The sequence below is a fragment of the Myotis lucifugus genome, unplaced genomic scaffold (assembly GCF_000147115.1).
Source record: "Myotis lucifugus unplaced genomic scaffold, Myoluc2.0 scaffold_19, whole genome shotgun sequence".
NCBI classification, from domain to species: domain Eukaryota; kingdom Metazoa; phylum Chordata; class Mammalia; order Chiroptera; family Vespertilionidae; genus Myotis; species Myotis lucifugus.
Window position 1 is genome coordinate 4,634,153 of NW_005871067.1, and position 12,288 is coordinate 4,646,440.

The 12,288-nt window shown below is 42.5% G+C and overlaps 1 protein-coding gene and 1 pseudogene across 1 annotated transcript in view; one reads left to right on the forward strand and one right to left on the reverse strand.

The window, feature by feature from the left end:
* Positions 1-1,529: 1,529 nt before the first annotated feature.
* Positions 1,530-12,288, forward strand: part of IFT88 (intraflagellar transport 88) — a 160,377-nt gene continuing 149,618 nt past the window's right edge. Inside the window, 2 exon segments of the mRNA XM_006085499.3 lie at positions 1,530-1,729; positions 5,085-5,180. Coding sequence (XP_006085561.1) covers positions 5,091-5,180 — 90 coding nt within the window. The 5' untranslated portion in view covers positions 1,530-1,729; positions 5,085-5,090.
* LOC102434577 lies at positions 3,299-4,335 on the reverse strand (annotated as a pseudogene).

A 12,288-nucleotide genomic window follows, 5' to 3' on the forward strand; every position in this document is an offset into this window, starting at 1 on the left:
TGTAGATAGATACTATCAAGAACTGTGTATGATTTTATCCTATTTCCAAGCTAACACAGTTTCATGAACGATGGTAGAAAGTACTGGGTCACAGCCAGGAGCCTGACTATTCTATTCCCTTCAGTTCCCCCTGCCTCCCAAGTCCCATGGGGCTACTGCACATACAATGGGTTTGTGTCACAACTGAGGAGCCACAAACTTAGAAAACCTCAATCTTTTATAATGAATAATAAGCCTAAATGCCCAGCCTTTGCCCCAGAGGGAGATGGTCTTTAATATACTGGACAGCCACAAACCTGCCTTCTTCATTGGAAGGAGACAACTACCTCAATCTTCCAAAGCTTGTCCCTATGCAAACAGCCTTGAAAAAATAGTTGGAGAGAAAGAGAGAGGGAATTTCATTTTAAGGAATTGGCTCATGCAATTGTGGGGCTGCCACGTCCAAAATTGACAGGGTAGACTGGAGAGCCAGGGAAGAGCTGATGGTGCCATTCAAATCTGGAGGCAGCATTCCTTTTTCCTTTCGGGACATCAGTCTTTACTCTGAAGTCCTTCAACTGATTGGATGAGGCCCACCCACAGTATGGAGGGTAATCTGCTTTACTCTAAGTCTACTGTTCTAACTGCTAATCAATCACACCCAACAAAATATCCTTACAGCATCATCTAGACCAGGGGTCCTCAAACTTTTTAAACAGGGGGCCAGTTCACTGTCCCTCAGACCGTTGGAGGGCCGGACTAGTTTAAAAAAAAACTATGAACAAATTCCTATGCACACTGCACATATCTTATTTTGAAGTAAAAAAAACAAAACGGGAACAAATACAATATTTGTATTTGCATGTGGCCCTCGGGCCGTAGTTTGAGGACCCCTGATCTAGACAGGTGTTTGAAAGAAAACTAGGTACTATTAACTAGTCCAGCTGACATTAAATTAACCATTACAATAGTCCAGAACAAAAGCAAGAGACACTCGTGGAGAATTGTATCCCAACATGTACTTATTGTTTAAAACTCATTAATTACTGTGTCTTTAGACTCCCCCTGCCCTCCCTCCATTTTAATTTTATTAAGCAATTATGAATTTAATCTCATTCATTTTGCATTTCTTCAGCTTTACTCTGAAGTTGGTTCTAATCTAGGTGCTTGGGAGTTTCAGTCCTGCCGGTGTGCACAGGGTGGTTGTGGGAACAGGTAATGCAAACAAAAGAAAAGGGAAGAGAAGCTGAGCCCTCCCAGACCCATAGATGTCTCTGGAGAGTAATTTTATAGGGTGACCAAATGTCGGTGATCACCCGGAAAACGGGATGCAAAGGCTCACATATTAAGAGGAGTGGCTGGTAGTTCATAGTTACTTAGTGTCATTCTTTACTATTCTGTTTTCTGGCTGATTTCAGGAGGATTGACAAGATTTTGGCTTCCTCTCCTACTCACTAAAGGCCGCCCTCCAGGGCCCCCTCCGCGGTGCCCCTCCACCCGTGACCCCGCCTCCGTCCTCTTTGACCTCAGCCTCTCAGGCTCCGCCCCTTTCTCCGTTCCGGAACCGCCCAACGCGGTCTCCTCTCCTCCCGGCCCCGGCCCTGGCGCGGAGGACTGTGGGAGCGGCTTCCTTGGATACGCGCTTGGCAACGACCAGGCTCCGAGCTCAGCCTGCGCAGGGTCTTTGATTCTCCGAAACTCCGCGTCGCCCGGACTCCACTCACGGTCGTCCTGCTCCCCTCATCACGAGGTAGGGGAAGGGCCGGGGGCAGGGGCGCCTCGGGAGCCGGCGCGGGCTCCCCGCCTCCTCGGGGACTCGGGGGCTGGCTTGTGGGGGCCGCCTGTGGCCTCAGCCTGCCGAGTGGCACCTCCCTCCAGGGCCCGCCTGTCCGCCGGGAACGCGGGCGCCCTTTGCCATCAAGTTTGTGTGGCCGCCTGTCCCAAGTCTTAGTCACGCCTGAATCAGGAAAGCTGGCACCGTGAGCACACCCCTTTAATGTCTCTGTCGTGTAAAGCTTGCGAAAAGTGGTCCCAGGAAAGGTGGAACTCGTGAGGTGTACAAGCACGCAGCAAGATGTTCTCACTCTCCCAAAGGTGAAAACAGCCAAAGATCGGAAGTGCTGTTTTCCCCAAATCCCTTCTAGGCCTAAAACCCCACTTTCAGGGTCGATTTCCTGGCTGTGAGCTTTAATAGGAACTACAGTGGGCGCGTTGGAAGCAGATTGTCCAGCATAGTCAGCAGAATATCATGAAAACAAATACCCTTCACGTTTCACACAAAGGTTTTGCTGGCATTCGATTTTACATTGAGGGGCACCCCCCACCCAGGTCATTTCAGCACTTCCAGTCTTTGGCGAGGCTTATGCTATGCATGAACTTTTTTTTGAAATAGCTTGGAGAATCCAGCAAGCCAGAGTTGTTGCCTTTGTTCTGCCATCCCTACCTGTTTGCCGTGTATGGATACTTCTTTTACTATTTCCGGCTTGACTTTACACATCTTTCAAGTTTGTGCGTTCACTAGATATAAACTTTTCAATCTGGCTGCAACCCAGCAGAAAGGATGGAGCTCTGGTTCTAAAAGTTGCTGTTTTTATGATGTACGTATAAGCCAAATTAACTTAAACAGGGCTCATAATCAGGCAGTTCTTGTTCAGCACAGTAGTCCTCAAAGTGTGGTCCTCAGACCAGTAGTGTCAGGAGCATTGGGAACTGGTTAGAAATGTACATTCTCAGGGGCTAAAGTGGTGCTGATGACTCCCACCCAGGACTTACTGAACCAGAAACTCTGGTAAGGGGGAGTAGCAATCTGTATTTGATCTGAAGTTGGAGAACTTCCATATTGCTGTATATGTAATCCCAATGAATTATTATTATTATTTTGTTAATGCTCACCCGAGGATATTTTCTCCATTGATTTTTAGAGAGAGTGGAAGGGAGGGGGAGAGAGACTGAGAGAGAAACATTGATGGGAGAGAGACACCTGGATTGGTTGCCTCCCCCACATGCCCTGACCCGGGCTGGGGATAGAGCTCGCAACTGAGGCACATGTCCTTGACCAGAATTGAACCCGAGACCCTTTTAGTCATAGAGCCGACACTCTCACCACTGAGCCAAACTGGCTAGTGCTCAATGAATTATTATTATTATTATTTTTGGCTGGGTACAGTGAACTTTATTGATGGTGCACAACAAAGTAGGGCTCCCTATGCCCCTCCCCTTCTCCAGGGGGTCTGGGATGGAAACGGTGGTTAGGAGATTCTCAGTGTGTCGGGGGACCGGTCTGGGGCAAGGACTCCCCAGCAGCAGAGGGCCTCTCTTCCTCTTGCTGGGGCTGGTGGTTCAGGGGACTCTTACTCCTTGGAGGCCATGTGGACCATAAGGTTCACCAACCTGTTGCTGTAGCCAAATTCATTGTCATACCAGGAAACGAGCTTGACAAAGTGGTCATTGAGGGCAATGCCAGCCCTGGCATCAAAGGTGGAGGAGTGGGTATCACTGTTAAAGTCACAGGAGACAACCTGGCCTTCAGCATAGTCCAGGATGCCCTTGAGGGGGCCCTCTGATGCCTGCTTCACTACCTTCTTGATATCATCGTATTTGGCAGCTTTCTCCAGGCGGCAGGTCAGATCCACAACCGACACATTGGGGGTGGGGACATGGAAGGCTATGCCCGTGAGCTTCCCATTCAGCTCAGGGATGACCTTGCCCACAGCCTTGGCAGCGCCAGTAGAAGCAGGGATGATGTTCTGGGCACCCCCTCGGCCATCACGCCACAGCTTCCCAGAGGGGTTATCCACGGTCTTCTGGGTGGCGGTGATGGCATGGACTGTGCTCATGAGTCCCTCCACGATGCCAAAGTTGTTTGGATGACCTTGGCCAGGGGGGCAAGCAGTTGGTGGTGCAAGAGGCATTGCTGACAATCTTGAGGGAGTTGTCAGACTTGTCATGGCTCACACCCATCACAAACATGGGGGCATCCGCAGAAGGGGCGGAGATGATGACCCTCTTGGCTCCGCCCTTCAAGTGAACCCCAGCCTTCTCCATGGTAGTGAAGACACCGGTGGGATCCACAACATACTCAGCACCAGCATCACCCCATTTGATGTTGGCGGGATCTCGCTCCTGGAAGATGGAGATGGACTTTCCATTGATGACAAGCTTCCCGTTCTCAGCCTTGACTGTGCCTTTGAACTTGCCATGAGTAGAATCCTACTGGAACATGTACACCATGTAGTTGAGGTCAATGAAGGGGTCATTGATGGCGACAATATCCACTTTGCCAGAGTTAAAAGCAGCCCTGGTGACCAGGCACCCAATGCGGCCAAATCCGTTCACTCCAACCTTCACCATCGTGTGTCAGGGTTGTGGCTGCTGGCACAGCACAGGAGGAAAGGCTGTCTGACCAACGGGAGGAGCAGAGAGCCTGAATTATTTTTTTTAATGCTGAATAGTTTTTCACTGCATAAATATACCACATTTTGCTTCTCCATTGTATTGATGGGTATCTGATCTAGTTCTAATTGTGGGCTACCATCAGTAAAGCTCCTGTGAACATTGTTATACAAATCTCTTTGTAGACATGTTTTCATTTCTCCTGGGTAAAAACTTTGGAATGAAATTGCTGGGTCGTAAGAGATAAATGTTAATTTTATGAAACTGCCAGGCTATTTTCCAAAATTGTACGGTTTATACTCCCACCAACAATGAGTATTCCAGTTGCTCCATGTCTTTGTTGACCTTTTCAATTTAGCTATTCTGGTGGCTGTGCAGTGGTTTCAGCCTGGCACTGTCATTGACTATTACGTACCCCTTTTTCCGCCCTTGATACTAAGCTCCTTGAAAATCAGGACGATGATATATCCCTCTCCAGTGCTTGTCACTGTCCTTTGATGGAATAGGTTTGGAATGAATGTGAAATAAGGGCAATGAATGAATGTTTTGACACCTACTAGTAGTTTTGAGAATTTGACATGAAAATAGTTTTAAGGCTGGAAAAATGTGTAGAAGTAAATTTGACCAGAAAAGTTTTTAAATAGTTATACTTTATTTCAATTAAGAATTATTTCTTATCCCAAGAGCATATTTACACTGCTGATTTTTCCTAGGTACAGATGATGCAGAATGTACACCTGGCCCCAGAGACAGATGAAGATGACCTTTATTCTGGTTACAATGACTACAATCCAACCTATGATACCGAGGTAAAAAAAAAAAAAAATCTATGTTTTTTACATTGGTTTTTGTTAAGCAGCTGGTTCATGAAAACTTTAAATTAAGTAAGCTTTTTTAAAGGTTAGAAAAGTGCTTTTACTGAAGACTCTGCTAACTTCCTTCAATAATAATAATAGTGGCAGAGGGGGGAATCATGAGAAATGTTATGGAAACAAACTAGGATGATTGGCACATACTGTATTCTTCAGCACTAATTATCTGAATGTGTGAGTTAAAAATACTTAGATCACTTGAAGTAGCTAAAATCAGTTGTTTTTAATTTTCTAAATTTGAAATATCATGTAGAGTTACTTTAATTCTTTTAATTAAATTATGTAAATATTTTCTAGAAAAATTAGGAAATAGAAATAGGTATAGAGAAAAGTTCATAGAACCTGTCTCCACCCAGAGATAAGCATTAACTAACTTATAGTGCTTGTCTCTCCATTTTCTTATGCAAATATGTGTATATCTCTTTATAGTTTGGGATAAAACGGTGTCATACTCTGTGCTGTTTTGTAACCTGGATTTTCTCTTTTATTAATATCCACTCATGTCAACAAATCTATATCTACTTAATATTTCATGGTGTAGTTATTTAAAAAGTGAAATTAGTACTAAAACGAATATTTAAAATCTTTTTACATCATTTTGAGTTATAGTTTCCAAATTGTAAGAGAGAAAAAACGAAAAACCTCTTTATAAACTCATCTTGAATTAGTGTGTGAAAAAAGGATGAAGGATGTGGGAGCTAATTTACTTGTTAGTGTATAAAAATCAAATACTAGCATTTATAGGACTTTTAACTAATTTAGGAAATCTCATTCTATTCTACTGAAGTTTTTCATATAGTCATTTTCAAATTATATTTTCCTCTAGAGAAAAATGGTAGTCTATGAATTTGAGACCTAGAAAGAAAATAGAAACCATTTACTTACTCTATATGAAACAAAAATATAGGAGATACTGATCATTGTAGAAAATTTGAAAAATACAGAAGATTGGAGAAAAAAATGAATGACATAAATCCTGTCACTCAAAGATTACCTGTATTAGACATATCACCTGATGTTTTACTGTATTCCTTGTCTTTTACTACATAGGTGTTTTTCTCCCAACATACAAACACACACACACACACACACACACACAAGATTTTATAGACTCCTTTTTAAAAATTTGCATGAAAACATAGGCATTTTCCTATATTAGTATAAATTATGAAAACCACTGATAACTCCTCTTTTATTCCAGTTATAAAAGTAATATGTATAGCCTTGACCAGTGTGGCTCAGTTGGTTGGAGTGTGGTCCTATATACCAAAAGGTTGTGGGTTCGATTCCCAGTCAGGACACATGCCTGGGTTGCGGGTTCGATCCCTGGTCAGGGTGGGTATGGGAGACAACCGATCAATAGTTCTCTCTCACATGGATGTTTCTCTCTCTCTCCATTCCTCTATTTAATATCAATAAAGAAAATAAATTATATGTATAAAAATATACATGCTCATTATTGAAAAACAAAATTACCCATAGTTATATTATTCAGAACTAACTACACTTAATGTTTGCTTTGTTTTTCCTTCATACATAGAGTTTTAGCATGTTTGAATTGAACTAGCATTTACTTTTCTGTTTGCTTTTTTTACATATAGCTACATTGTGGGCATCTCATGATAGCAAAAATTGAAGTAAATGTAATATTAATGGCTACATAATACTGAAGATGTACAGTTGTTTATAACTGTTTTTGATCATAGGATATTTATTGCCAGTTTTCTGCTACTATAAGTAACAACAATGCAATGAACAATTTTATGCATAAATAATTTTCTGTATTTTGATCAAACATTTTCTAGGATAGAGTCCAAAAAATGGAATGTAGATAGTTCATGAATATGATCGTTTTTAAAGCACCAGAGAAATTTCCTAACTCCTTAGGTCATCACAGTGTGGCTTCATTATTTTATTTGGAGTGAATATTCAGAATATAAGAAACAAAAATAAATCATATAGTAAAATAAAAATAATACTTGCTTTACTTTACCCATGGTTTTCTTTTCTCTTAATTGGAATAATAAGTTTAATATATAACTGAATTACTTGAAACAGTTATTAAAATGTTCCATAGATTATGCAAGTTGTTAATGAAAAAGAACAAATTACAAAAGTTGTGTTTGTAATTGGAGAATTTGTTGACAATTTTTAGTTTGTCAGAATTCATTGAGCTGATTAATCAAATTTTACTAATAGTTTAGTGTGCCGAGCCAGCTCAGCCAAGGGTTCGGCGGTGAAGGATGAAGAAAAGACAGACAAAGAGAATAAGCTGGGTCTAGGTCAGTGGTTGGCAAACTGCGGCTCGCCAGCCACATGCGGCTCTTTGGCCCCTTGAGTGTGGCCACGAAGTTTCAATCGCACTGTATGTGCGCGCCCGCATGTGGTATTTTGTGGAAGAGCCACTCTCAAGGGGCCGCAGTTTGCCGACCACTGGTCTAGGTGGATCTTCCTGTGCCTGGCTGAGGCCACAGAAAGAGATCCAGACAGCAAGCTGAGCCTTTATTTTATAGCCAGAGGTAACCAAGGTAGTGGTCACCATAGTTACAGTGTTCTTGTGAGTTTCACTTGCTGCATCTCCCTCAGCCCATTAGCTACCCAGATAAGATCTAGGGAGCGTCATAAGGTCAAGCCTAATTATGCTAAGAGGGCTGTGCCCTCTAAGCTGGGACTTGTTTGTGGCTTTGCCAACAGGTCAGTCCGAGGCTTAACCCTATAGCCGCTCCCTACAGTTTAGGAATACTAGAAGACTTCCTTTTCCAAAAAATCTGCTGAAATACTATAATCAATTATGCTAAAGGTTGCCTTAGGTTATATACTTCATGTGAAAGTTGTCTAGTTTCTATAGCTAACCAAGAATTGTGTATTTATTTAATTTTATGTAGCTAATATGCAAGGTTTTAAAGATTATTTTAAGTAAAAATTAAAGAAGGATGCTTGTAAATAAAATTTTTAACGTGCACAGTATTAACTCCTGGTTATACAAAAATTTTACTTTGTCTGCATAGTTTTAAAAAGTGAATTGACATTGACTATTTTTAATGTATTATTTGCATTTATTTATTTTTGTTTTTATTTATTTTTTGTTAATCCTCACACTAGGATATTTTTCCCATTGATTTTTAGAGTGAGTGGAAGTGAGGGGGGAGGGAGAGACAGAGACAGAGAGAGAGAGAGAGAGAGAGAGAGAGAGAGAGAGAGAAACATCGATGTGAGAGACACATAGATTGGTTACCTCCTGCATGCACCACCCCAACCGGGGCAGGGGATCGAATCTGCAACCCAGGAATGTGCCCTTGACTGGGAATTGAACCCATGCAAAGACCCTTCTTTGCATGGGCCAATGCTCTAACCACTGAGCTCACAGTCCAGGCCTGTATTTATTTTTTAATAACCAAGTATATTTTTGTGAAATGTATCCACAGAAGGCACTTTCCAAGTCTCCTAGGATGCCTGAAACTGGCAATGGTGCTGAATCCTATAAATACTATGTTTTTTCCTATGCATACATATTATGGTAAAGTTTAATTATACATTAGGCACAGTAACAGATTACCAACAATAACTAATAATAAAATAGAATAATTATAACAATATACTGTAATAAAAGTTATGTGAATGTCATGCCGGAGGGCACCAGGGAGGCTGTAACTTCGTAGTTGGGTCCAGATCCTTGTCACCACACAAGAAAGAATTTGAGGACAGGACAGAAAGATTCAGCAAAGCACAGTAAATTTATTAAAAGTACCCACTTGAGAAGGGAGCACTGGTGAACTCAAAGGACTAGATACCCCAATGGGGTCTGGGTAGAAGGTTTTTATAAATGCGGGTAAGTGTGGCATAGGTTGGACTTCAGCTTCTGATGCTGGTGGGGTGACTGCTGATGCAGCTTGTCCTCCTCCTTCCCCTCTGGATAATGATTTCTTTTTGGTCCTCTTGGAACTGTCATGGTGATTCAGGAAGAGGAGTGGTCCTAAAACTGCAATGTAAATTTATTCTAATGATATTATAATGATCTGTTGATCATTTGTCTGTCGATAAGGCTGCAGAATCTGCTTGAGAATGTGTTTATCTTGAATACAGGAAATTGGGAGGGGGACGCGGGGAACAGGTGGTCAGCAAAAGTCACATCCAGGACGGAAAAGGGGAGGGATAGACCTTGAGGCCTTTGTTCCCTAATCTAAATTTTCTGACTCATACATTCCCCCTGAGAGATTTCAATCCCATAATCATATGGGAAGATGAAGGGTTGGTATTTCTTCTGTAGTTGCTTCAGGCTGAGATTTGGTATAGATATAGACCCTGCCTAGCCTGGGATTGAAGATCTCTTCCTGCCTGATCTAAGGGCCCAAGCCCTATATCCCCTGGATGTTGAGGTATGGTCTGGAATTCTTGGATTATAATCATTTTTACATGAAACTGTTATAATCTAGAAGATTATAAATTTAACAAGAAGATTAAAGGCGTGGACCAAATAATAAAAAAAGAATAGTTACTTAAGGACCAAGGAGTAGAAATACTCAGGTGAAAGAAGGGAGAGCCTTTTTAATCGTGTTCCAAAGGACATCAAGATCTGTTCCTTAGTTATACCTGTGAAGCTAAGATGCCCGTTCGTAGATTTTTTGGATATTACATTCATTCTGACCTGATTTGTTTACTTATATACAGCAGGTTTTGTTAATGGCTTCACAGATGCCTCCCTGTTTGGCTAAGGTAGTCTAGGGCAAGTTTGTTGTCTAGAACTACATTAGCTAGAGAATCTAAGGATTCCTAAATTCCCTGTAGGGCCTCCCCTGTGTCGGTAGCAAAGTCTTTTAGGGCCTGAGTTAGATTGTGTAAGGTTAACTCATGATAGCCGAATCCTATCCAAGGGGTGGCTATGCGGAGTGTCACTCCTATGCCTGTTATGATTAGGCTTATGACTCTTTTGGCTCTTGTTGGGGAAGTTATATTGTGAACAATTATTCCCGCTCCTATGGGCCCTTATAAGATCAGAGTGCATTGTCCCTTGAATTGGGAGTTGTCTCTGCAGGGGTAGGGCCAAGGCCAGGAACGGGAGTAGTAAAAGTTCCTTGGGGCTGTCTGACATACAGGGGTTGGTGTTTAAGATGTTCACAAAGAAAGACATATCCTGGGGGTGCACAAGCTCTCCCAGGTGATGTGTAGTTTAGCCAGGGAGTAAGGCCCCTAGGGGCCCAGAGATGCCAAATTAACAGAAGGGCCACTTGCACTACAGGACAGTGAAAGTGGCCCTTCTGTTAGTTTGTCATCTCTGGGCCCCAAAGGGCCTTCCAAGCTCAAGGAATGTGATAAATTAGTTTTTAAGCCTGGGTTACAAATTCCTCCCAGTAAGTGCATCTTCCAGAAGGAGGTTGTATTTTCTTTCTATCAAAAATTTTGTGGGAGGCAGGGCACCAGTGGGTGATGTTAGGATGTCAGGATTGTGAGGTATCAAAGGTCTTGGGAAAGATAGTAGGGGTGTTGGAACCCCAGGAAATGTTCGACTTAGCGTGGGCTTATTGGTGCGTGTATTGCAGGGGACGCAAGTAATGTTGCGGGAAGAAGAAGTAAAAGTATATGGTCATTTTCTCTGGGTGTGATTATAAGGTAGAGTGAGGTGAACACAGCCAAAAGGGTTCTTTGTGATACTGAGATGAACCTCCAGAGGGTAAGATTTTCCAAAGTGCTTTGGGGAACCTGAAAGGAGAATAGGGATCAGGGCTTGTCATTATAGGGATATACTCAAGGCTTATTGTGTTGATCTGAGGGTGGGGATGGCAGATCCGACAGACAGAAAGATTGTTTCCTTAAGTGATGATATTTGTAAGGTTGACAGGAGAGTTTTGTCTTTAATCCCTGTAGGGCAGCGGTCCTCAACCTGTGGGACGCGACCCCTTTGGGGGTCAAACCACCCTTTCACAGGGGTCGCCTAAGACCATCGGAAAACACATATATAATTACATATTGTTTTTGTGATTAATCACTATGCTTTACTTATGTTCAATTTGTAACAATGAAAATACATCCTGCATATCAGATATTTACATTACGATTCATAACAGTAGCAAAATTACAGTTATGAAGTAGCAACGAAAATAATTTTATGGTTGGGGGTCACCACAACATGAGGAACTGTATTAAAGGGTCGCGGCATTAGGAAGGTTGAGAACCGCTGCTGTAGGGTAATGGGGGAAGTAAAACAAGTAGGGCTAGAATTACCATTTTAAGAGCAAGGGATATAGTTGCTAAGTGGGATGTTTACTGATGAACAAGTGAGGAAAAGAATGAGGGCAACAGAAACCCTAAGCAAAGAAAAAGACCTAAAATCTCAGTGGCCATGTGGTGGATCATTTACTTATAGGTCAAGGAGACTTCTTTGGGTTGTTTCTTAAGTCCTCCGGGGGTTCACAGGTGTGGTTGTCCTTCTGGCATTCCTGCAGAGGTTCAGAAAAGAAAGGTTTTATTCTACATAAATGTGTCCAGGATTATATACCAGGTAGCTTGACTGCCGTGGGGGTGGCAAGCAAGATCTGGTGGGGCCTTTCCATTTTGGAGTTAACTGGTCCTCTGGAGAGCTTTCCTTCCAAGTCTTAAGAAGGACCCAGTCCCCATGAGATATATTGGGCCTATGAGAGGATGTGTTCCTGGGGATGGAAGGATTTAATTGTCTTATTTTTGGAGAGCCTGTTGCGCCTATCCTAGATTTGTTACAGAATTTACCAGGTGACCAAAAAATACACAGGAGTAGCCAGAGATACAGGAAAAACCCTATTATTTCCAGATGTACTAGTACCGTGATTCAAGGGAGCCTATTTCCAGATCCTGAGCGAGCCAATATGGAGGAAGCTTTCTCTTTATACCCTTTTGTTTCTTTGTCTCCCAAATAAGGATCAGACTTCCGGACCTTTTGTGGGCTTTGCAAAAAGCCCCCTGTGTTGGGATGGGGGCCGTGAAACCACACCTAAAGGCCTGGCCTGGCACCAGCACTGATAACCCCCTCCGGGGGTTGTGTATTGTTCATGGTTTATGGCCTCTGTAAAATGTG